General features: G+C 30.1%; 1 protein-coding gene across 21 annotated transcripts in view; it reads left to right on the top strand.

Moving 5' to 3' along the window:
• Positions 1 to 27547, top strand: part of LOC111621974 (RNA-binding protein 39-like) — a 148204-nt gene that overhangs the window by 101435 nt on the left and 19222 nt on the right. For all 21 annotated transcript variants that reach the window (XM_023364252.1, XM_023364244.1, XM_023364239.1 and 18 more), the window contains 5 exons: positions 14206 to 14241; positions 14448 to 14562; positions 17097 to 17189; positions 18410 to 18607; positions 21560 to 21625. In XM_023364252.1, the coding sequence (XP_023220020.1) occupies positions 14206 to 14241; positions 14448 to 14562; positions 17097 to 17189; positions 18410 to 18607; positions 21560 to 21625 (508 nt within the window). The remainder of the gene's footprint in view (positions 1 to 14205; positions 14242 to 14447; positions 14563 to 17096; positions 17190 to 18409; positions 18608 to 21559; positions 21626 to 27547) is intronic.

Genomic DNA, 27547 nt, shown 5'->3' with positions numbered 1-27547 from the left:
GAATAAATTGTTAAAGATTGACAAATAACATCTCATAAATTTGCAACAAATCTTAGTGTGTCACAGACACATATTGTTTGAAATACTTCATTCACTTGAAATGGTGGTAAAACATGCTGATGATTGTGTTCTGCACACAATTTTTTTTTCACTTATGAATAAAATGAACTGAATTGAGTATAATTTTGTCTGATGAAGATAGGCAGCTGTAAGGTTTCATTTTATTTTGAAATTGGTTACTGATTTTTATATTTTGAGAACTTTTTACGGATGAATGAAAAAATTAAATTTAAAATAAAAATACTGGTATTAACCGAAAATCTGTTGTAGTGGTGGTGATTGTTAAGTTGAGTACTGAAGTATCATTGTATTTGATTAACGTGATTTTGATATATGTAGTAACATTGAGAAATTTATTAATCACATTAATCGAGGGATATTTATAGTAGGTAACCTGTGTATAGCGGAAACCTGTCTACTACAGAAAAGTTGTTCGGTTCCTTGGGGTTCTGTTATAGACAGGTTTGACTGTAATATGAACTTGAATATCAGACATTTAGATTACAGCTATATGAATGCTTGTTTTTCTTTTGCTGGAAAAGTAAGATGCATAATATATATTAAATGTATTTTACATAAAAGTATTTTAACACACTGTAACTCTATTGTATTGTGTGTGAGATCACCGAATTGGTGATATTCAAATGTCAGGATTATCATATGTGGGATGAAAGAAAGTGAGGCAAATAGCTGCAGTGATAAACAAACCCATATATTTACTAAGTCTTATAATCCAGGGTGTCTTGTCTTCTGGAGGCACTGGACTGTTGTTGTTGGCCCCGGGGTGGTCAGTCGATGCTTTGATGATGTGAGAGGTTCAGTGACAAAGGGTGATAGCTTACAATTCATACAAAATGATGACTACGCATGGAGGCAGGGAAAAGTCTGGACAGTTAACTACAGTTGGAAGCTGGGAGAAATCTGCCTTTGTCCTTGAAATTCAGGTTTTTAAAAGATTCTCTTCTCTGGATCTCTAGCCTTTGATTGGTCGGTTTCCTGTCTCTAAGCATACCACTTTTGGCTACCAAAGGTTTAATTCGACACTGTTTTAATCTGATTAATTAAGGGAAATTAATTGCACCTTGAAACTTTTGCTTGTATTTAATTGTTTCAAATTCTTATAATCTCAGCACTACATCTGCTTTTAAGGTTATTTAAAAACTTATTTTTTTTTATTAATAATTTTATTATTTGCCAACTTTATATAGGTTTTTCTCCCAATTTTATGATCATTAGAATCAAAGCCCAATCCCTTGATTTCACACTTTGATGATATTTTTAACATGTGAGCTCAGTATTGCTTGGGCCTCACAGTATCAATAGTGCAGTTAATATTAAAAAGAACTTCAAACTGGAAAATAATTCAAAATGCCCAAAAATAAAACTGAAACCAAAAGTAACAGTGCTCAGAATATCATTTTCCCCATTTTTATTTATACAATAGAACCCCTCTAATCTGTCACCTTTGGGACTGGGGGTATGGTCGGAACGCAAAAAAGGTCGGATTATCAGAAAAAAGAGTAAAATAAACAATCTTCCCTTTGTCCAGTCTTTGTAGTACTGCTAATTTTTCATTTAATGAAAGAGTAACGTGTTTACATTTCACTCCTGACATGTTGAAAACACACACAAAACTGTACACGTACACACAATGTTAAAAATATACTTACACAGAAGAACGCTACGGACGGTGAGTCACTGACAAGTCGGGACAAGTTTCTCGAGTCCGACCACGGTCGGATTAACCGGAGTGACGGACTAGCCAAGGGCGGACTAGAGGGGTTCTACTGTATATAATAAATAATTATTTTGAATGTAAATTGATTAGTTATTAAATACAAAGTAGAATGAAATTTTAAAAATTTTCTGTAAAATTGCCAAATTTAAAAATTGTTTTAAATGTATTTTCAATATTCTAATGTTCCAGAAATAGAAGAAAAAATATATTAATACGGTATAGGGTAGACCTGAAAAGCCGCTTGAAAACAATTGTCCAATCATTAAATAATTGTGCTGGAAAGTGAAAAAGTTGTGTGCATGATATTTTGTTGTAGTTATGATTATTCCTTTAAATTATGATGCTGAAATTGATATTTGTTTTTCAATCTGTATAATATAGTTGTGACAATTTACGATTCCACCAGTTTCTATTTTAATCTACAATAACTGCTTTTACCTTGAAACTGTGTGTTGTTCTGTTGTCTCTTCTTTTACTTTATTTGAAGTTCAATTTGGTTATTGTTGATATATATTTTACCTGATTTCATAATTTTCCATGATAACAGCATTATGTTGTAATGATCAATTTTATCGCCAAATATCTTTAAACACCTTTTTATTTCAGATGCATCAAATGCATCAAATCACTAGAATTGGGATAAAACTTGCATGTTATTTACTACAGAGTTTTTTTATCATATGAAAATATACTAGTTGTAGTAAATTAAGTCAGTAAAATGATGGCATGGGTAACAGTTTTTAATTTATATTGACACAGTTTAATTTAAATTTTCATATGTTAGATAATTTTAAGGTATAAAATTATTTTAATAATGTAATGTGAAAATGGGTGAATTGTGATGTGACAAAAATATGGAGTTCCAACCAGGATAGTGTTTACATTAGTCTAACTGGAAGCAAATATTGGATAGAAAAGTCTGTGAATACATCTGCACTCTAATTAGAAGTTCTATACTAGATCTATCTTTTCTTTCAGATATGTCTAAATAAATTTAGTATATGATTGCAGCTTAACTGCTTATTTTTAGTTCAGATTAGCTTTTGAAAAAACTTATAATAAAAACAACATAATCNAGAATAATTAGTTTACTTCGATTTAATAATTATTATTTAACAAACAATTTTTAATTTAGAATCTAAAGATCATATTTATTTTATTTTAGAAAACTGTATTTATATCATGCCTTTAACTGACATATTAGTTATATGTAGCAGCTGTTTTTAATAATTATTATTTAACAAAAATACATTTGATACATTAATATATTTTATCATCAGATAGATTATTGATTAAAGGCATACACCATGCCTTTAACTGACTTAAAAGCTTTATTCTGGCTTTGTCTCTGATTTCAGCTCAAAATTCAGTAATGAATCATTTGAATTTGAAGACTCAATTTATTTGTTAGTCATAAACAAGATTTACAAAATTTTTTAGCAACAAACAGTATTATTCCAGTGGCGTACCGTGGGTGTCAGCCGCCTGGGACGGAGGAAAATTTTGCCCCCCCTTATTTAGGTATTTCAATTTAAAAGACCAAAATTCAGTTTTGTCACAGAACAAGCAATGAAAAATTCAGTGGTAGTGCAGCAACCTGTCTAAAATGGTTCTATTGGATATTAGTGGTGTATATGAATGCAAATGAATCATACAAGCAAAAAAAAAAGTTCAACAGGTTTTGCAGGAATTCCTCGGACGAAAAAGTTACTATTTCACCTGGCGAGCCGATTCCTGTACTGTCCGGACAATAGCACTATCGTAGGCACGATGCAACTATAGATTAGGATGTTTCAAATTTTTACAAGATATTATTATTGTTTATTGTGAAATTTTGCCGCCCCCTAAAAAAGTGCTGCCCAGGGCGGGCCGTCCCTGCCGCCCCCACTACGGTACGTCACTGTATTATTTTACTGTTGAAAAATTTGTTTATAACAATAGTTTATGTCAAACGTTGATGAATTAAATAGATTTTTTATTATTATTTAAAATTTTAGTATCTGTCGAGACCAAGTATTTTTAATCCTTAGCTAATGTAATGTGAGTTAAAATGCACTTGAACCTTACATTCTATTGTAAATTTTTTTCCAACATATGTTTGTAATTATTAGTAGTTTAACTTTGTAAATGTTGTTCATATTAGCTGTTGCAATGGCATAATTACATATGAGTTTGTTGCTATGCAACATTTTCAAAGCAGGCTCTATTCGGCTTTCTGTAATTTTTTCAACATAATCTAATTTACTTAAAATTATAAAGTGATAAGTAATGTATTCATTTAAAAAATAGTAAATTACATTAGTATGCTGTAAGCCTACACAATATAGTTCATAATAAATTATTTTATGTTATAGTATGGATTGTATTTATTTTCATTATAATTAAATATAAGTGTGTTAATAAAACAAAGAATTATTTTAAATTAATCACATTTATCGACTCTGTATGAGATGAATACTTTTTGGGTAACTAGTTTCAGGCCTCGGAGTCGCTCACTTTTCTCACTTGTACTCACTTTTCTGAAGTATCCTCATTTTTCAGGTCATTTTCTCACTTTTCTCACTTTTTTGGTCATTTCCACGTGCTTAAAAATTAGGAACATGTGGGACCAATCAAAAATAGTTTTAAAGCCAGACGATCTGCCGTATTATCGAACCTATCGGAGTAGAATTTTATGAAAAAAATACTCCGCCCGAGCGGGACTCTTAAATTAATCGCAACTGCCGCTCAGTGTTGTTAAGTTATCGTCTGTATTTATACGTAACTAGGTAGTCAGNTATTACAGTATATACAAAAAGTTTTAAAATGTATTTAACCATAACAATAAAAAGAAAAAACTTTTACTGCTATTTTGCTGAGTTTTCCTTCCATGTTTTCACTTTGTTTTGTCACTACAGGTAGCTCTCGGTTTACACTGCAGTTCCATTCCTACAAAAGTCGGCACAAATCAAATCAGTGTAAAATGAATCCACATTTACAGTGAGGTATAGCGTTAGATTCTACATAAGTGAAAAATAAGCAAATAATTTTGTTTATTAATACAATATAATGCGAAATACATATAAATTTAATTTTTTAAATGTATTTTATCATAAAATAAAGTGAAATGTTTTTATTAAAAAATTTTAGTTTCAGATCTTGTACATTTTTCGGAAAAAAGGATCCATCTTTAATAACCTTTCCTACACTCGATGATTAAAAAATTAGCTCACAAGAATAATTTAAGAATAATTTATCATTGTAATCCTACGATTTATAGAATTCTACCAAATGATAAGAAGAAAGGAAACCGTAACAATAGTACAGGAGTGTATTCTATTCCTTTAAGTGACCACTGTTTTAATTCAGATCTCGTTTACGTTGGTGCCACTATGAGACTTTTAAAACAGAGGCTTAAAGACCATCTTTGTTTACATTCTTGTTTTCTTTCATTGAGAATTTCGGAATATGGTTGAATATGATGCTCCTTTTTACGTTTGCAATTCTCTCCCAATCATTGTCTAACTCACAAAGTTCAAAGTAGTTGAAAGGATACATTAACCCGATGTATAGCTACAGACAAGCGGAGACACTGATTGGTCGACCACTGGTTGCCGTAGCCCATATATAAGGTCAGTTTGAGCGGGAAAATTGAAGGTGGCTAAGAGGAGATAGATATCGTCTGGCCAACGAGAAGTAGATTTGTCTCACTAACGATAATTTGTGATCACCAGAAGTGCTACTGCATCGTAAAGTGTTTTCCTGAATGATCTGATATGGGATACATTCATTGGCACTATGGATTCGGACACCATTTATTGGACTATTAACTTTAATAACTTGACTCGTGGGTACCTAAATGTTTAGTATTTTAATATTAATTTAATGCAAATGTATATATACCCAATAATATTAAACAGAAAAAATAAATATATTCAATAAAAATCTTTGTTTTAATGAATGTACAATGTCGCGGCTCAGTAAATATGTCAATACTGAAATGAAAATCAGTCTAGCATAGGGAAAATTGGGGAATTACACTGCGAAATAGCGAATTGCACAGTGGCATTATTGTGAATCGGTGTAAATTGAGCCGGCGTAAACCAAGGGCTACCTGTATTGCACTCACTTTTTACTCACTTTTTCTATATTTCAACTCACTTTTCTCACTTTTTCAGAGGGGAAATGGCACTCCCAGGCCTGTAGTTTTAATTATACTAAGTTGTAACAGTATCCAGTGCACAAAAACTTTTTACTCTAACAAACTAGGTTTATTGGATTTAAAAAAATCTTTTATGTTATGGAAACTAGGTGTTATTACTTGATCTACTATTCCAATTTGTTTAGGTTTAAAAAATTTAAAATATAATTTTAAAAATTAAAATATAACCACACTAATGGAACCTGATGTGATGCCATTATTATGATTTGGAATTTGAATCATTTTCATCTCAAACTATTAAACATGAAAGTAATTATTGAAATTTATTATATACTTTCCTAAATAATAAGATTCTAATAAACTTTATATAAATATATAAATTGAGTGCATATACAGAAATTGTGACAAACTTATGGGATCCAATCATACAAGGAGTCACAAATTCATTGTTCTTTAAGAGGTTTCTTTATTGTTCATTGGTGTTGTCAAATATGCATTTCAGGCTCAATCCCCTCATCATTTTGACCTAATTTGACAGAGAATACATATATCAGAATTATTAGATTTTAAGTTTAAGTACAAAGTAATTATATAAAAATATTAGTTAGTAGTTAAAATTCACTGTGTTCAGCGTTATTAATCTCTGCAATGACCGAGACAAGTTTTCCACCTCTGAGAAGTCAGGAATTTAAGCGGTTCCATTAGAAAATCCCGTAACGGGGAATAGCACGAGATACATTGGGACCACAGCAAGAATGTTGGCTACCCGCCTGACTGAACACCAAGATGATATAGCAAAAAGAAGGTTTAGCACTGAACTCGCAAGAAGGGTATGCGACATGAATTATAACCCATTGTGGGACCAATCCACTATACTCAGGGCATGCAATGACCGAAGACTACTCTTTATATGGGAGTCACTATATATAACAACTTTTGAAGCATGCAACACACCTACTCTGGAGCTGCCTAATATATGGTCGCCCTATACAAACGATTAAACGGCAAGTTACATCATATGCCACATCACTGACAGGAAGCAGTACCACGCATGCCCCGTATTACAGCATATTCGTAACATCACACGTAATTCAAATTGTAGCAGATTCATATCAAAAATTATTTAATTTTAAATTTGTGTGTGTTCTTCTCTCGAACATTCATGTTCAATTAAAACACTTTATTCGCCTGAAGATGACAGAAATATATTTGTTGAAAGCGCTCAAATGAACGAAAAAACGATTAATAACGCTGAACACAGTGAGTTTTAACTACTAACTAATATTACTTGGCATGAATAGCATACTAGCCTATATAAAAATATATTATGTACAGAGAGTAAAGACAAATAGAGCAATTAACTGTTAATGATGGGGTGAGATTGGATGACAAATGAATAAATATTAAAAACTAAAAACAAAGAATATCTAATTAAAAAGTAAACACTAAAATGCAAAAAAAAAGGTTGTTAAAATACCTCAAAAACAGAGTACAAATTATCAATGGGTCCAACATGGGGAAAACTGTAATGGGAATTGGTGATGATGTTCATAAACCAACTATACACAGACTAAAGCAAGGATGGTGTAGGGATGAGTTTGTAAAAGTAAACAAAGGGAGATTAAGTAAGAATTCCTAGTGGGAGAGTATTGACCCTTTCAAAACCTTTTTGTTTCCAGTAAGTTACAATGTCTATTTGAGTGAATCAAAAGTTGAAACACCATTGAAGCAGAACTTGGTGGAGATTTGTAAACGTTTGTCCACTCAAATAGACATTGTAACTTACTGGAAACAAAAAGGTTTTGAAAGGGTCAGTTACAGGATTCCAGTAATCAAGTAGTGTAAAGTTTGGGAGAGTATTGCATCCCAAACTCCTGAAATTTCATGGTCATGGTTTAGATTTATATTTTGATTGGTGGGAATATTCTTAATTTCCAGGTGTTTCTTTAGAGTTAGATTATTTTCTTCCTTTAGAATTTTTATACTATTTTATTAATTTCACAGTTAAACAAGTTATGGTATGGCAATGGTGGAGTTATGGTTATTTGTATTTGATGGTGCAGATGTGTTCTTGGATATGAATTTTTAATTGTCTGCTTGTTTCACCTATATAAACCAAACTTGGGTTACAGCTGCAATTAAACTTATATACGACTCCTGACTCTAATAAGATATCTTTTTTTATTGTCTATGATTGTTATAATGGGATAGAGGAATATCTTAAATTTTATATATTTAGCTGCCAGGACAATGTTACAAGATCTTAAAATTTGTTGTAAATTTTCAAACAGGAAACTATAATATGGGAAACTTATACACTTTATATCAGTTTGTGTATTTAAATTAGAAGTAATTATATTTAAGTCATTTAACCATTTTTTAATTATTATATTAGGATAATTGTTTAACATAAACATTTTTTCAATCATTTTAATCTCATTTTCTTGTACAAAAAATAAGAAAATGTACTACTGACAAAATATTATCAGTAGTATATATTTTCTTCTTTTTTCTATATACCTTTTAAAGATGTTTCTTTTAATGTATAAAGGGATTTTAGAGAAATAACACTGTACAACAATGAAAATATTTCATGCTCAAAATTAGCATATTCTTATGTACAGTATTTCCATATGCTGAATTCAAAAATCATTATAAAAATGACCAACTAGCTCTTGCTTTGGCGATAGTAACATGTCATTTTTAGAATCTACATTTGTATTTTGGGGGAAGTTTATTTTTCGGGAATTGTCACATGTCTCAACTGACATAGCACAACATTCTCCATATGTTTGTAAGTTATAAACATAATAAATGTAGCTATGACTTCGAGTTTAATATTGCTTCTGTTTTTCTTTTTATAAAATTATTGGTTTTGGAGTGCTTTTGAATGTAATACTGGTTATACCAAAATGCCACGAAAATGTGTAAATTTATTGAACAATTTTTGTTATATTTGTGGTGAAATAACATTTTCATCACAGAAACACAATCTGACACCTCTTGTGAAGACTGCCTATCACCATTATTTTGGTATGAAGGTAGGGACCAGGATATGTCATGGTCTCCACATGTGTTGCAACTCTTGTTCAGTTATACTATGAGAATGGCTGAAAAATAAAAAAATGATCTATGGCTTTTGCTGTGCCTATAGTTTGGCGGGAGCCTACAAACCATACAGATGATTGCTATATCTGCTTGCCTCTATCTATAATGGCAGGATTGTCAATGTAGAAAAAAGGAATAGTTCAATACCCAAATCTTGCATCTGCTATTCAACCTATTTCACCTTCAGATAGTTACCAGTTCCTACTCCACCCCAACATTATGAGCTTGAAGTAGAAAGTGAAGAAAGTGTGGGAGAAGAAGAACCCAACAAGCCTTCCACATTTTGTGACCCTGATTTTGAAGTAAAAGATGATATACTACACAGACTAAGTCAAGCTGAATCGAGTGATCTAGACTTGTCAAAGAATAAGGCGGAACTTTTTAGGGTCAAGACTACAGCAATGGAATCTTCTCCAACATGATGTCAGGGTCTACACAGTACAGAGTTTTTTTCTCAAAAAAAAAAAAGTCTGGTTATTTGCTGCTTGATGAAATGTTTGAATTTGAACCATGATCCAAGTGAATGGAGGCTATTCATAGCTCCAAGCTTGGTTTGAAAGCTGTATTATGTCACAACAGCAACCGTCTTTTTTTTTCTATTTCTGTTGGTCTATTTTTCTATTTCTATTTTCTATTTTATTCACAATGCGGAGACTTATGCAAATATGACAGCCCTTCTTGACTCAATCAAATATGCTGAACACAAGTGGAAAATCTGTGGTGATCTAAAAGTCATTGCTGTACTCTTAGGAATGCAACTGGGATACACTAAATACTGTTGTTTTTTATGTATGTGGGACATTAGGTATAGGAAATCACATTACATTCAAGCAGACTGGCCTACAAGAAATCTTGACTCTACAGAGAAAAATGTTGTTGCTGAGTTAACTAAAAAATATATCTGCAATAAAAATAGTGATAACTAGTGAAAAATTTATTACAAGAATTTTTTTCCATAAATGTGTGAAGGATCATCTATGGAATAAAAACAAACACTAAAAGAATATACGACGATGTTGTTGTTATTAAAAATTTTAAAAATATATATGTTGCAGTCAAAACCCGTTTTTAGTTAGAACGCGTTTTAACTAGTTAGAACGCGTTTATACTGGATGTCTTTGATAAAACCCATTTTGTCTAGTTAAAACTAGAATTTACTGTTAGTCAAAAATGAATTTGAGTTAAAACTAGTTTTAACTAGACAAAACAGGTTTTATCAAAGACATCCAGTATAAACTAGTTTCAACTAGTTAAAACGTGTTCAAACTAAAAATGGGTTTTGACTGCAACATATATATTACTTAATAGCTTTTTTTTTATTTTGTAAACTTTTGTTTGATGGAGATTATTAATATTAATAAAATTAAAGATAAAGTCTGCCCAAAAAGGGGACCACCATTTATTTCTTGTGTTTCAGACTAAACACATTCATGGCGACCAACCTTCCTTTATAGGCCACATGCCACTAGAATTTAAAAAAAGTCTTTAAAAAACAAATACAGTCGACCCCCCCTAACATGGGTTCATATAGTTCGGATTGCTATATCACAGCAAAAAAATTACGACCATATTCGTATATTTGCACAAACATGCTAAAAAAAACTTGTATAATTCAGTAAAACATCATCGCTGACTCGTGTTGCGACAGGATTGGTCGAATCTAGACCAATGGCAGATATTGTACAAACTGTTGAGTTTAAACAAGCAGCGGACCTACTAAAAACCATTTATTATTTAATGTCCATAAAAATTACATTTATATTAATGATGTCTCCAAAGTTCAGCAAATTTTTCGCAAAAAAAAATAATTTATCAGAAAGCACATGAGTGCCATTTGATGACAAGCTTCACTACGTAAACAAGCTTAAGCAATGGCATCATCAAATGGGGCAAACTCAGTAAGTAATCGTACAATTTTTTGTTTGTAGCATGGTTTATATGGATTATTCCCAAAAAATGATACGTATTTTGGAAATGTTGAGTCAAATTAGTCTAGAACCGATTAATTTTATGGAAGAAAACCTTTCAAACAGCCATAGTCTGTAAACTGCATACGTGCCAGGCTGTGATTGGTTCATGTATTCAAGGACTCTTAGAACATCAATTTTATAAAGAATGGAACATATCTACTGTGTTATAGGGGGGTCGACGTATATCCAATCCAATATATTCAATATAATTTTGTATATCCAATTAAAATTACAAAATTTCTATTAAAAAAAAAAAAGGATTTGGTGACATACAGACGTCTTGCTTTTCATCCATCCTATTGGGTGTTTCTGCTTTTATCTACTGGAACAAATGCTGAAAAATGTAGATTTTGGAAGCTGTTCCCTGGTGATGATACATTTAAATTTTTCTTTTGTATAAAGACAAAGTCTGCCCAAAAGTATACATTTTTCAGTGCTTGTTCCAGTAGATAAAAGCAGAAACACCTCATAGGATGGATGAAAAGCAAGACATATGTATGTCACCAGTTCCTTTTTTAGAAATTTTATAATTTTAGTTTTTTGTGTTTTTTATATTTGTATTTTGTATTTATATTTATATATTTGTGTTTTTTTAAAGGACTTTTTATAATTCTGGTGGCATGTAGCCTATAAAGAAAGGTCGGTTGCTATGAATGTGTATAGTCTGGAACAGCAGTTGGCAACCTTTCTCACCTCACAGACTGCTAAAGTCACAATTTTGAATCCTGCAGACCATTATCATGAATTTTTTAAATGATAAAAAATCTGTAGAATAATGATCATAAAAGTTTAATTTTACTATAGGGATCTTGAATAAGTTCTCGCTGTTCTTTAAAAAATGGCGTTACCAGAACCTCGTGTGTTTATTTTTAGATGGTGATGCATCTGTAAGGAAGTACAATAAGCGACCTTGAAATTAAGTATATGTCATTTCATAGAAGTGTAAATAACTTATTTTTTCATTGTGTTAAACATGTCTAGTTTCATGCCAAAAAAAAAAAAGAGTATTTGAGGGGAATTTTATTGCACTATTTTATTCAAAAAAATCTGCAGCTGAAGCGCACACAATTCTTGTTGACACGGCGACCGTGCTCTGTCGGAAACAACATGCAGAGATTGGTTTGGATGCTTCAAAAATAATGATTTTGGTGTTGAAGATAAAGAATGATCTGGTGCACCAAAAAAGACGAGGAATTAAGTTGTTACTTCATGAAGACTCATGTCAGACGCTAGCTGAACTTGCAGAATCATTAGGAGTTGATCACACAACAGTTTCGAAACGTTTAAAAGGATTAGGAATGATCCAAAAGCAAGGACATTGGGTGCCGTACAAGTTGAAGCCAAGAGACGTCGAACGGTGTCTTTTCACATGCGAACAGCTGCTTCAATGGCAGAAAATGAAAGGTTTTCTGCATCGTATCGTGACAGGTGATGAAAAATGGATACACTACAATAATCCTAAGTGTAGAAAATCGTGGGGTAAGCCTGGCCATGCATCAGCATCGTCAGCAAGGCCGAATATCCATGGTTCGAAGCTTCTGCTCTGCATTTGGTGGGATCAGCTAAGTGTAGTTTAGTATGAGCTGCTCAAACCAAACGAAACCATCACGGGAGATTGCTGTCGACTACAATTGATGCGTTCGAGCCAAGCATTGAAGGAAAAACATCTGCTATATGAGCAGAGACACGACAAAGTGATTTTGCAACATGACAATGCTCGGCCACATGTTGCACAACCAGTGAAAACGTACTTGGAAATGCTTAAATGGGAAGTCCTACCCCACCCGCCGTATTCACCAGACATCGCCCCTTCGGATTATCACTTGTTCTGATCGATGGCACATGGCCTGGCTGAGCAGCACTTCCATTCTTATGAAGATGCCAAAAAATGGGTTGATTCTTTGATAGCCTCAAAAGACATGTCTTTTTTTCTGCCGTGGAATTCAAATGCTGCCAGAACGATGGGAAAAATTGTGGCTAGCAATGGACAATACTTTCAGTGACGTGTTTATTACAACTTTTTTAAAATAAAGTGTTAATTTCACAAAAAAAACAGCAAGAACTTATTCAAGGTCCTTATATATTAATAGAATTAACTTTATATTATATTATATTAATAAAATTCACATGTTTAATTAGAACAAATTAATGCAAGCCTAAAGTTCTTTGCTGCTTGTTTGAAACAAGTTTATGGATTCTTCGTTCTTTTCCATGAAGGACTACAATCGCACTCACAACATTGTTTATTGTTCATTATTTATTGATAACAGTCACTTCGTTTTTGGTTTTAGATTTGAATAAAAATCTTTAATGAGTGAAAAAAGCAACTAAGCGTTTTGCATTTCTTTCGTAATACAGTAATACCTCGACTTACGCTATTCCGACTTATGCGAACCCGGAGTTATGTGATTTTCAAATCTCATTGATTTGTCTTTTGTTTCAGCGCCAAGCAACTCTCGATTACTCAATCCCCCCACACTATTGTTCGGCTTACATGTTCAGACGTGTCTCGCAGAATTGACACATAGTCACAATTTATTTTGTGTTATTTATTTCTGTGTTTGTTATATCTACGGAGACTTGAGAGACTCTATGTGGTGATTTCTTCTAACCGTGAATGAATCAAAAGACGAGATAAGATTAACGAGAACATTTATTAGCTTACATACATCCGACTTTGGTTTTACACAAATTGCGAAATTATACCCCAACTTACGCGAATTCGATTTACGTGGTTATCGCTCGGTCCCACCTGTCGCGTAACTTCGGGGTATCACTGTACTTCACATAACCTCAATCAATGAGGTTATGTGAATTCAATCACATGATCAATGTTCAAATTTTCTCGCGGACCACTGGTTGCCAACCATTGGTCTGGAACACAAGACATAAATGGTGGTCCCTTCTTGGGCAGACTTTGTCTTTAATTTTATTAAGCTTTTGTTTTTACTCGTAAACATTTATATTAGACATATTAATGTTGAGGTTTTAGATGTTTAACATTATAGTCAAAGATTTTAATTACTAAGGCATGTATAATTATTTTTGCTTATTGTAATATCGTCAATTACTCAAATTTAATAATAGTTTGAAATATTGAAATGGTTCGTTTTGAATTAGCTATGGAAATTGTGTATTATGTTTTGATTTATTGGTTATATTACAAAATAATTTTTAAATCGTTACAGTTCAATGCCATCAATAGATAGTGGTCCATTAAGTAGGTATGTTAAAACAATTTAGTTATTCATAATTTTTAGTGAGTAAAAAAAATTAGTGTGTGAAATTTTAATATCTGTATTGTGTGTTTTGAAAAACTTCTAATTTGATTATAGTGAGGGAATAAAATTGAGTAATATGATTTTTAACTGTAATATTTAAGCATTTGTTAATGTTGATTTTGAATATAATCAGTTTGTTTTTATTTTAGAATGTCTGCAGAATTAAATTCAGAAGATAAAGATCAAAGAACGGTATTTTGTATGCAACTTTCCCAGAGAGTTAGAACACGTGATTTAGAAGAATTTTTTTCATCTGTAGGAAAAGTAAGTTGAATTTAAAGAAATGTGATAAGTTTAATAATAATAAATGATTTATCAGTTTTATCTATGTTAGAAGTATGAAAATCTTACATTCTTTGTGCTAATAATAGTGAATAATACTTGATGACTGTATAAAACAAAAACTTAGAAAAATCAATTTAGCTTATCATTTAGTCACTGACTGTTTGTAAATAACTATTTTTTATAATATGAGTTTTGTACATATATGTATAGTGTATGATAAAATCAAAAACAAGTAAATTAAGTTAAAAAAATTTATTAATATTAAGAATTTACATGTTTTTGAACTATATGGAATTCAGGTTAAGAGGTATACTCCTCTTAACCTGAATTTAAATAAAACAATGACAAAAAGTTTTAAAAAATGAATTTAATATTAAATATTAATTGGTAATTTTTAAAAAATGTTATAGATTATATATATATTTATATTAATATGTTTTGGCAATTGTTGAATGTTTACTCTGAGTTATAGTTAGATTTCTGAAGCTGAATCCTATATAGTTTGAAAGAGTTGTAATAGAGATTTAAAAGTATGCTTCTGTAATAAGATTAACAAACCTTTCAACCCAGTGGTTCCAAAACTTTAAAAAGTTGCAGACCATTTTATAAAATATGAGGGCTATTTTTTAAATAAGGTCTGTTTGTGAATGAGAGTGAGGATGACGTGCAATTGCAACAATGTGCATGAGCATCTGTTTTCAGTATGCTTTGTGCATGTTTAGACGCTATTGGCAGCCGTATCATCTGTTTGTGTGCTGAACTGTAGAAGTTTATAATGTTTAAGAAAATTGAGTCACCTGCCGACTGTAAGATACAATCTGTTACCATGATCTTTCGTGCTGAAATCAAATAACTGTATTTTGGGACAGGAAAGGGACTTTGTTAGTGGATTTTATGCCAAGAGGTACAACAATTAATTCTGATGCTTTTTGTGACCTTGAGAAAACTCTGCTGTGCCATACGAATCAAGCGGCATGTGTAATGTCTTCTGGCGGCAGGTGGCAGATTTCTTTGAAGTTGGAATTTAAAAAATTTTTGAGAGGTATAACAATTGTTTGAACAAAAATGGAAATTACAGTAGAGCGTTGGTTATCCAAAATGTCAGTTATTCGAAAGAATTCCAGTTGGCAAATTTAAATTTTCGCTAGTGCTGTGACACTGCAATCTTTGGCTATATCTTGGGCTACTCCAATATTTTTTGTTGATGTGTGTGTTTTAGCTGGCAGCACTGGCACTATTGTGTGGTGTTTTTCTGAGGACTGTGTGTCATGCTGAATTTTTGATACTAGATAACTTCTAAAGTATAAATTTTTTTTTGTTTTTATATTTTTCAATATATTTATTTTGTTTGTAAAAAATAAAGAAATAATTTTTAACGATACAATAGCCACAATTATTATTTTAAAAAGTTTACATTAGGCTTAACATCGACGAAAATTCAACACAAGGCGACATGCAACGGAGTAAAATTTCAACATGGGATAGGTTAATATATTTTTTCATACATAATCGATTATCCGAAAAATAAGTTATCCGAACAACCCCAGTCCCCAATTGATTCGGATAAATGACGTTCTACTGTATGTAGAAAAGTAGATAAAAGTATGTAAAATATGAGAAAAAATATATTTTATTGATATTTACAGTATTTTTCTTCTTATTAAAAAACGGACCTTATTTAAAAAATAGCCCTCATATGTATTTTGGCAGGCTCCTATTTTCAGCCGTTGGATTTTAGTCATTAATTAATAAACTATAATAATAATCATCATTTGAGGCATCTTATTTTTTTGACAGCTTTCAATTGCATTAATTAGAAAATTTTTGTTAAAATAACAAAATTATAAAACTTAATGAAAAGAACCAAATTTTTTTTATTTTTCATTGTCATTAAAATATAACATTTTAATATATTATATACAAATTTATCACATTTTATTTAATACAGCTTTAAATATTAAATATTTTCTAAGTAATAAACTAAAAGTATTTTTTTAGAAAATAGGCCTGCAGTTTTCTGAAAATCCACCGGCTATAGTTTTGGAACCATTGTTCTAACCTTTTTATTTATTAAATTTTAAATGATTTCTCTTCATTCAAGCTTTATTTTGTGAACAGAAATTTTGTACCATTTATTTAACAAATTGAAACATATTTGAAAATTGAAAATTCTATCTAAAACATTAATAGAAATTAAGACAAATGCAATGAAATTTTTGTTATTGAAATTAAAGTTTTATTTTAATCTATGCAATTAGTTTTAACTATAATTTTTTTAAAATAAAGGTTAAAGTTGTGTTTATTTGTTTGAAGTATTTTATATTTTGACTATCTTTTTAAAAAGAATCCAAATAACAGATAAGTGTAATATTTTTTTAATGATGATTTATGCACCATACTGAACTAATTGTGGAAAACTTACCCAATTTAAATCTGATGTTTATTTTTAATTAAAATAAACTGCTTCTTATATGAACACTTTAAGTATTTTATTATCATTTTTTTCATTTTAGGTTTGTGATGTAAGAATAATTATGGACAATAAAACACGAAGATCAAAAGGAATAGCATACATAGAATTCGCCAGTATTGAATCTGTTCCTTTGGTAAGTATGGTTGTTCATAAAATACTTGCTATAAAGCAGTGATTTTCAAGTGGTGTTTACAGACCAGTTTTCTTTCATTTTAATTCCTTGCAATTTTTGTGAAATTAAATAAAAATTATAGAGAGAGAATGGAGTTCAAATGCATGTTTTAATTTTAATCTTTTAAACTAAATTGGTAAGAAAAATACAACAGAATTTGGTTTTAAACATTTTGAAAAAAATGGATTGGGTTTGCAAGCCATTTTCAAGTATGGTAGAGCATTGATTATCTGAATACCGATCAACCAACACATCAGTTAACTGAAAGCGTTCCAGTCGGTAAATTCAAATTTACAATAGTGCTGTGGCACTGCAGCACTCTTTTCCTCCCTGCCAACCTAAACTGTAGACCTACTTTAATGTACTACTTTATGTAAGGTATGTATTTGTAAGACATATGATATAAAATAAATACTGTACAGTTTTGTGTTTAATATATTTTTTCATAAATGATCAGTTGTCTGAACAACCCCAGTCCTGAATTATTTCAGATAATCAATGTTCTACTGTAGTTTTTCAGGCTGATTTTTACTATACAATTCTTTTCTGGCACAAAGTGTTAAGAGATGAGGGAATAAAATTTTTCCTGAAATTTGAATATTACCATATCTTGAATATTTGAATACTCTGAATATTCAATGAGTTTAATCGTTTGAGTTATTTTATATATATAAAGTACTTTGCTTAAAATCAGGATACTTTTTTCAGTTATAAAAATACAAGTAGAAATTGCAGCACTGGAAATCAGTCTCTTGAAATTTTTGAACAAGTGGGCAAAGTGAGCAAAACAAGCAGGTGGTGTTTAGTGAAGGAAGCAGAGTGAGTGGGGACTGAATGAAGGGAATAGGATTGGACTGCTTATATATAAATGTTATCAAAGGTTACCTGGATAAGTCAAGGAAATTTAACCTTTTCTAAATCACGCGAATGAAGTAATATTAGACACTGATAAGTAAAACAACTTTACAGTAACCAAGTGTCTCAGTAATAGATTTACAAAAAAGGAATTTGGAATTATATTGAATTATTAAAAAAAGGAATTATAAAAAGGAAAATTAATTTTTTTCAAGTATTTGTTGTTGTAATTATATATTAACTACATTATAACTATTAGACAAATATTTAAATTATTTATTAGATATCACAAAATTAATTTTAAATAAATGTATGTTTTATATTAGGCATTGGGATTGAATGGTCAAAAATTATTAGGAGTCCCAATTATAGTACAGCCAACTCAAGCAGAGAAAAATAGACTTGCTGCCAGTGCCAACAATCTTCAGAAAGGAAATACAGGCCCCATGAGACTATATGTTGGGTCTCTTCATTTTAATATAACAGAAGATATGTTACGTGGAATTTTTGAACCATTTGGAAGGGTATGTTTTTATTTCAAATATATTAATTTGAGTCTTAATATTAATATTCAATTTAAAATCTTAAAAATTTAATGTATATTTGTTTGTATTCTGATTATTCTCATTTAAGCAGTATCTCTGAATTATGTTTATTATATTAACATATTTTAAACATAATTTAATTTATATATAAACATTTTGTCTTGAATGGGAATTACCATCTTTTTTGATGAACTACAAAATTCTACAAAAAGGATGTTTAAAATTAACTAATAATTGTTTAGTGAATTTTAAAAAATATTACAATTAACTATAACTTAAAATATTTCTTAAATCAGTTAAATAATTTCCAGTTATTTGAATTAGAATGCTATACTGTTTGCAATTTTTTAATTTTGTTTCTTTCCTTAATTATTGAAATCAAATGATTAAATTTTATCATGAAAAATATTGATCTCAAGCTATAATTATTAGATAATGTCAAATATTGTTACAGATTGAACATACAATAGAATTCCTTTTAGGACCTGTCAATGGTGCTGGCACTTCAATTTGTTACAAAAATTTATGAAACATATGTATAAAAATGCAAGACACAATCAATATAATTTTTTTTTCAATTTGTAGTTGACAGTAATTTGTATATCTGGAGTAGTATTACCAGGCATCTTGTATTATGCTTCTCTTTGATGTTCAATACTGTACAAAAAACTTCAAAAATTGTTCCTTATTTTTTAAAGAGTTCTTATGAAAGACACTTTATGACAGCTATTTCCTACAAATAAATTTTCACATTTTCATTATCCTATATTTAGATATGAAAAAGTATGTAACTCTAATCTGTAACAAAAGATTTAAAAAGAGTAGCCTATCTAGAAAATCAAGATAATGAAAATTTTTTATTCTGGTATTTGTTTGTGTGTTAAATATGCTTCTGGCTATATGGAAGAGGGCTGCAGATGAAGACTTAATTTTTCAACAAGCAGTATGTTACTTAGATGATAAGAAAGCAAGGCCATGTGCAGAAAATTGTTTTTTGAACTTATTTAAGATCACTATGCATTGGTTCTCCTAAGCTACTAAATCATTATTTCATACTTTTAAAAAACTATCTGTGGGATAATATTGACATGGACCTTGAGTTTCCAAAATATTTTCCTCTGCTTTCATTTGTCCTTAAATTTCCACTTTATTGTGTCAATCATTGGACATTCTGTATAACCCTTTTGAAAATCTTAAAAAGCCTTGCAAATAGATTGAACATTTAAGATGACAGTGCCACTAACCAGTTCTATCAGTTGTCTTGACCTTCAAAATCAATAGAGATGATTCGTTAAGTCTGTTGTCAGTCATTGTTTTTATTTTGATGCTTGTATGTATTGATATTAAAAATACACACTCCAAAATATTTGAGAGACCAGGAAATTTATGATTTTAGGTTTTAAATTAAACTTATCTCTGATTAAAATAATCATTTCTAATAAGAGTGGCTATTTTCCTCCCCAAAATGTTTGTAGATATATATGATAAATATTTGTTAATTTTATTCACTTTTATATATTAAAATTTTGTTTACATAGTAGATTGGTTCCACAGAATTTAGAATAAATAGAAATCGTGTAAATCAAGATTAATGTTTGAATTGGGAATATAACTTTGTAGTTCATTTTCTATATAAATGGTAATTTCAATTTATCTTTTTCCTTGTGAGGACTAAGAGTGCTTTTTTTTTTTCCATGTTTACAATGGGAGAAACTGTGAATGATGAGTGACAAGGTTTGACATATATCTGGGACTTGACTACCTATGAAAAATTTCTGGAGTTGCTCTCTCATATATGATCCCAGGTCCCAAGAATTGTAGGTTGATGTCTTAATTGAAATAGACATCTGGCCATCCAATTTACACAATTGTGAATTACATACAACTTTGTAGAACCAAGCTACTATTGCAGTATATGCCAATGATAAAATTATTTTAAAAATTTTGTAATGTTTTATAAAAATGTATCTAACAGAAAATAAAAAATAACAATTATTTTTGCAAATGACAAAGCCAACATTGTAAAATATCAAAGATTATCATATAAGTACAGTCGACCCCCCATAACACGGTAGATACGTTCCGTTCTTTATGAATCTATTTTGTACGAGTCCTTGCCAATCATAGCCCGGCATGTATGCACTTTACGGACTACGGCTGTTTGAAAGGTTTTCTTCCATAAAATTAATCAATTCCTAGACTAATTTGACTCAACATTTCCAAAGCACATATATTTTTTTGGGAATAATCCGTATAAACTATGCTATAAACAAAAAATTGTAGGATTACTTACCAAGTGTGCATCGTTCGACGATGCCATTGCTTAAGCTTTTTTTTCGTCGTGGAGCAGCGCACCAAACAGCAGGCGCGATTTCTGATAAGTTGTTTTTCTGCGAAAAATTCGTTGAATTTTGGAGACATCATTAATAGAAATAATTTTTATGGCCGTTGAATAAGAAATGTTTCTTTCACAAGAAATGTATAAAATTAATGCTGTATTAGACTTACGGTACCTAATTTACATACTGTACAGACGATAGTAAACTGAATTTACCTGCCTAAATGCTCCGTAGCGTGGCGCTGGACGGCGGAATGTAGTTCGGCTGCCCGATGACATTTTTCCGAATTATAGGAGTTTTTTACCATGTTTGTACAAATACCGTCACAATTTTTTTGCCGTCATATAAGAATCTGAACTATAGGAACCCGTGTTATAGGGGGGTCGACTGTATATGTATGTCACAGAAACTTTTTCTTTTTTTATTACCACAAAAAAAATGGCTGTCAAAAACAAATAGAAATCATTTATACATTCTAAATTGATTCATTTTAGCTTTTTATTTAATGTTTTTGTCAGTTTTGCACTGTATAATATATCTGTTGTAAAGTTAATGTTTTGTTTTAAAATATTAAATTATTTTTTATCTCCAGATTGATAAAATTGAATTAATAAGAGATTCTGAAACCGGGAGGTCTAAAGGTTATGGATTCATAACAGTAAGTTACATAAAATATTCAAATTAATTTATATTTATTTCATATCAAATTTTTATATTAAAATATAAGTGAAAGTATGCACTTCTGTTAATTTATAAGAAAAAAGATTTAGATTTTTCTGTTTACTTTATTTTATTTAACAGAAATTTAGCTTTTAAACTAAAACCAATCTAAAGATCAAAGTTGTTTTATTTATTTATATTTAGTCTGTTAATTTTCTTCAAATTCATCAGCAGTTAGATATTACAGAATTAATAGTCATAAAAAATCAAAATATTTAAATTTATTTTTTAAAACTTGTTAATTTAAACACTAATAAAATAGCTTAATTACAGTTAATAATAATCACAAGAAAAATGGGTGTTTAATCATAAAGAAACACATTATTTTTATGTAATCAATTTTTTATAATGATATTTCCTATTCCATTTAAATATGTTGTCTAGTTTGACAGTGCCCATAGTGATTATAATCATTTAATTTTCTTTTTATTGAAATTTTATTCAGTATTTATTAGTGAATGAATTTTTAAATATTTTATTTGTCGTTCTGGATTTTTTTAAACCTACATTAGATATTGGATTTCTAGTTGTATTTATAAATGTTATGCTTTATTGTTTTATCTTACTCTAGATATACAATTAGAAATACTAAAAACGTTCTTATTATTCTTATATAGTTATGATTTGTTTATTTTAAGTTAATTGAGAAATAATACTTTTTACTTGTTTCCATTCCCTGTCTTCCTTTTTTCACTATTTAACTTTTGTGTATAAAATAGTATTGTATTTTTGCGGAATGACTTTCATGCTAGTCTGTCCAGGGTAGACCAGAAAGTTTGATATTTTCATATGATAAAAGCCTGCTTGCCTGTTTAAGTAAGGCTTTGTGTGAAATTCGAGAGGAAGGTATTACTTTTAAGGTCAATGTAGTTCACACTAACTACTACTATCAATAAGTTATTAATTGTTTTATTGTCTTGTAAATGAAAACTCTTTCCTGATTTTCAGTTGGTCAAATTACAATATTATAATTTAAAGAAAACATTCTTCCAAGTACAATGTATAATTAACAGTTAGTTTTGTTAGGTCTGATTAATTTTATATTTTAGTGGCAGTTTAATTGGCATGCTGATCATTCCACGAAAATACAATGATAGCAATAATAATATTTAACTAATTTAAGTTATTAATACTGTCATATTACATTATTTAATTATGATAAAGTTTTCATTAGTATTGTAATGACATAATAATTCATATCCTATTAACTTCTAAAATAGCTTCAAATAAAATTTTTTGTGTAAAAAGGGGCCATCTGTTTACTAAAAGGAAGTAATATAAATTACCACTTTAATGCAGAAAAAGCAGTTATGATACTCTTCTGATTTTTTCTTTTTTTATAATATACTTGAATAGTAATGATATATTTTCCCTATACTTGCAGTATTCACATACTTATAAAACTTTAATATTGTCCATTTGGTATTTATAATTTAATGTAATGGGTTCATCCCATAAATATAAAGGCACAACTTGTTATGCAAATAAAAGCTAAACTAATTATTATATTACAAAACTAATTTAATTTTCAGGTAGTTACAACTTACAAATAAACATACTAAAAAATCCTGTAATTATATTGTTTAACAACTTAACAATAAATTTAAATCAAAATAACATTTCTTGCTGTCCCAAAAATATAAAGGCATAATACAAAATAACTAGAACAGTAGAAAGTATTGTTATAAATCTTTACTAATAATCAACTAATAACCAATATACTTTCCCTTTTTCATTATAACCTTGTAGATACAGTCTGACATTGATTTTATAAGTTTTTGAAGGACTTTTGTAGTTATTTTTTTCCAATGGATATTAATCGCATGTTTTAACTCATCTACACTTTTATATTGGCACCCATTAGCATATACAGCTCTAACTAAGATTCCCCAGAGGTTTTCCATTGGATTCAAATCTGGAGAATGAGCTGGCCAATCAATAACTGGGACTCCATTACTTAAAAAATACCCATAAGTTGATTTAGCTGTTACTTTGAAAATTTAAGACTATACAAACAATGAGTCCTATTTTTCTATTTACATCCTTTTTAATTCCAATCCAGGAACCACAAACAGCAGGTAACTTGAAGTAAAACTTCTAAAACAGACAAATACTATTCAAAAATGAAAATGAAAATTAATGAATACACTGTGTACAGTAATTTACTTGATAAGACAGACCTCAGAAAAATACTTTGTGAGGCATAAAGCTGTCTATAATGAAAATTAATTAACTAAAGATTTTTTTTGCCCTGCCAAGGTGTGGCCGAGTTATCGAGTGCCGAGTTTTCGAGGCTCTACTGTATTACAGAAAATTATATAAAAAAAATAAAATCAGGAAATATAAAAAGCAGGTCAATTTAATTAATGCTAATAATAAAATAAGAAATAGTACAACACAAATATTTGCCTATTCTATTCTAAAATACTATTCTAAAAATAAAATACTATTCAAAAAACTTTAAAAAAGTTTTTTAAATATTTTGAAAATTTTTAAAATAACTATAATAAACCTGGGCTAATGTGTACAGTGATTTTAGTTGTGTTGATCTTGTTGTAAAAACCAATGATTTCCAGCAATTAGATCAGCCCAAGGCAAAAAATAACTTTCTAGCATGTCTTGATAATGATTTGCATTCATTTGGCCACTGAGGAATGTAATATTTGTCTTGCCAAACCAACTAAACCCACCCCATACCATTACTGAGCCTCCCTCTTGCTGCCATTTTGAAAATATTTCTTTTTCACCCCTCAAATCATGCCAATAACAAGTCCAATCATCTGGACCATCAAAATTAAACAACTTCTCGTCACTCCAGATGATGTGCTTCCATGTGTCTGTCTGTGTCCCATTTTCTCCCATGTCTGCTGCAAGCACTGTTGCTCATAGAAAAAGGTTAGTGATTGTGCAGGCTTTTTCAATTTTACAGATGAGATGCTGACATGTACTAACAATTCTTCCAATTGTAGATTTTGATACATTAAGCTCTGGATTTGATGCTAGTTTTAAGATGTTTGGTTGCTTTTGATTTCCCTCAAAATACTACAATTTCCTCTGTTTGTAAGCTTTCAGGGTTGACCTGTTAATTTATTTTGTCTGTATTTTTCTCCAAGCTTTATGGAAATTGTCAATTACAGTTGGAGAACGATTAATTTTCTTTGCAATTGATTTTGCTGAGTAATTTTCATCTCTTAAAGCTGAAATCTTGCTTTTTTAAACATCTGTTAAGGGTTTTGCACGCCCCATGATGAAAAACAATTTATTTACATCAATACATAACAGAAATAGACATTTGAAATACATGGTAGTTATACTGTAGTACCATATGACCACTATTGTTAGAAAACTGAACCTGCCGTTATATTTTTGGGACAGCGAGAAACGTGATTTTGATTTAAACTAATTGTTAAACAATATAATTACATGATTTTTTGATATATTTATTTGTAAGTTATAACTATCTCAAAATTAAATTGGTCTGTTATATGATAATTAGTTTAGCTTTTATTTTCATAACAAATTATGCCTTTATATTTATGGATCACACCTTAGTTTCCAAGTGTTATTTACTGTAATACTATGCAAACATTGATTATATGGTGCCATTTCTATCCTCCTATTATAAGCAAGCTTCATTAAAAAAAAACAGTAGTTTTAACTGTTTCTGGCAAATATTTGTGTTGTACTATTTCTTATTTTATTATTAGCATTAATTAAATTGACCTGCTTTTTATATTTCCTGATTTTATTTTTTTTATATAATTTTCTGTAATACAGTAGAGCCTCGAAAACTCGGCACTCGATAACTCGGCCACACCTTGGCAGGGCAAAAAAAATCTTTAGTTAATTAATTTTCATTATAGACAGCTTTATGCCTCACAAAGTATTTTTCTGAGGTCTGTCTTATCAAGTAAATTACTGTACACAGTGTATTCATTAATTTTCATTTTCATGTAGTAAAGGCTCTATGCCTTCATAAAGGTTGTACTTTTCCTTTGTTTAAGGGTATTTGGGCAGTTTATTCTCTGTTGTATTCTCAAGTAAACAATACATACAAGTACAGTACAGTATTTTCTGAGGAAACACTCATATTTATTTTTTTCAACCCCATTTCCGATAACCCGGCATTTTCACAAACTCAGCCACCCTTTGGTCCACATTAGGCCGAGTTTTCGAGGCTCTACTGTATTAGGCAAATATATTGTAATTGCTTTGTAGTGGCTTGGAAAGTGCAGAGCAGGAATGTTAATTAACTTCAACCAAAATTTGTATTTACAAATGCTGTTTCAAATTGAATTTTACCATAGTTAGTAACATGTTTTTCTCACTTGCTTTTAATTACAGGCCTATGTTGTTTTGTTATATGACAGTCAATAAGCTTGTTTTTAAATAATTGCAAATAGCATTTATCTTCTGTACAAATTATTTGTGTTGCTTAAATATAAACATAATCTATTTAATTATAATTTGTAATAATTACAAACAATTTTCAATCTTGCAAATCAGATTGAATATTTAATACTTGTGAATGACTAAATTTTAGAAAATAATCATTTCTAGAATCAAAACCTTTTAATAAATTAATAACATTAAAAAATTAATATTTTGTAATTATGTATCAGCAAAATTTCAAAGTATTTTCATAAAATAGGAAAATAATAAAAAATATATACAGTAGAGCGTCATTTATCTGAAACGTCAGTTATCCGAAAGAATTCCAGTTGGCAAATTTAAATTTTCGATAGTGCTGTGGCACTGCAATCTTTGGCTATGTCTTGGACTACTCAAATATTTTACGTTTTTGATATTAAATTAACTTCTGAAGTATAATTTTTTTATTGTTTTTATATTTTTCAATATATTTGTTTTGTTTATACAAAATAAAGAAAAAATTTTTAACGATACAATAGCCACGATTATTATTTTAAAAAGCTTACGTTAGGCTTAACATAGACGAAAATTCAACGCAAAGCGACACACAATGGAGAAAAATTTCAGGATGGGCTAGGTTAATATATTTTTTCGTACATAATCGGTTATCCGAAAAATAAATTATCCGAACAACCCAGTCCCCAATTGATTCGGATAAACGACACTCTACTGTATATATATGACTCATTCATATCACACATGTTTAACTATTATTATTATGTTGGGTTTTGTGAGTTATACTCGGTTCACACTGGTGGCTGTGTACTATGCCAGACCAAAGTCAAGACATAGCAACCAAAACAAAACTAAAATTAAATAAAGTGTCAGTGTGTGTGTCTGTATTCAGAGATTTCCTAACAATGTGACATGTATTCAATATATAATGGCCTTCTGTAATGTGATGTATGTATTTCTACTCAATTGTAATGTTCCCAGGCTTTTATGTAGTGTGTGTGGTATCATACCTGTACAGGAGAGAAAAACAGGTACAATAAGTACAAATAGGTACAGTAAGCACCCTATCCATCCTCCACAGATGCCTTATTTCCTGGGCAAGTTCTGTGTACTTGCTAATTTTTTCAGTGCATGCATTTTGTACATTGTGAGTGTTTGGAATGGCTATGTCTATAATGTATGTGATTTTATTGTGTTTGTCAATAAGTGTGATGTCTGGTCTGTTGTGGTAAATTGTTTTATCTGTGATTATGGCTCTGTCGTAATACATTTTGTGCGTGTTATTTTCCAATACTGTCTGTGGAATATACTTGTAGTATGGTTCGTGGATGTCTGCCAATTTGTGTTTCTTTGCAAGCTCTTGGTGTATTATATTTGCTACTTGATTGTGTCTATGTAAGTAATCTGTCTGTGCCAAGAGCTTGCAACCAGAAGTGATGTGTTGTATAGTTTCTGGCATGATGTGACATTTTCT

Source organism: Centruroides sculpturatus, unplaced genomic scaffold (genome assembly GCF_000671375.1).
Source record: "Centruroides sculpturatus isolate CEXI.00-Female unplaced genomic scaffold, Cexi_2.0 scaffold82, whole genome shotgun sequence".
NCBI lineage: Eukaryota > Metazoa > Arthropoda > Arachnida > Scorpiones > Buthidae > Centruroides > Centruroides sculpturatus.
This window is presented reverse-complemented; position numbering and strand designations above follow the sequence as displayed.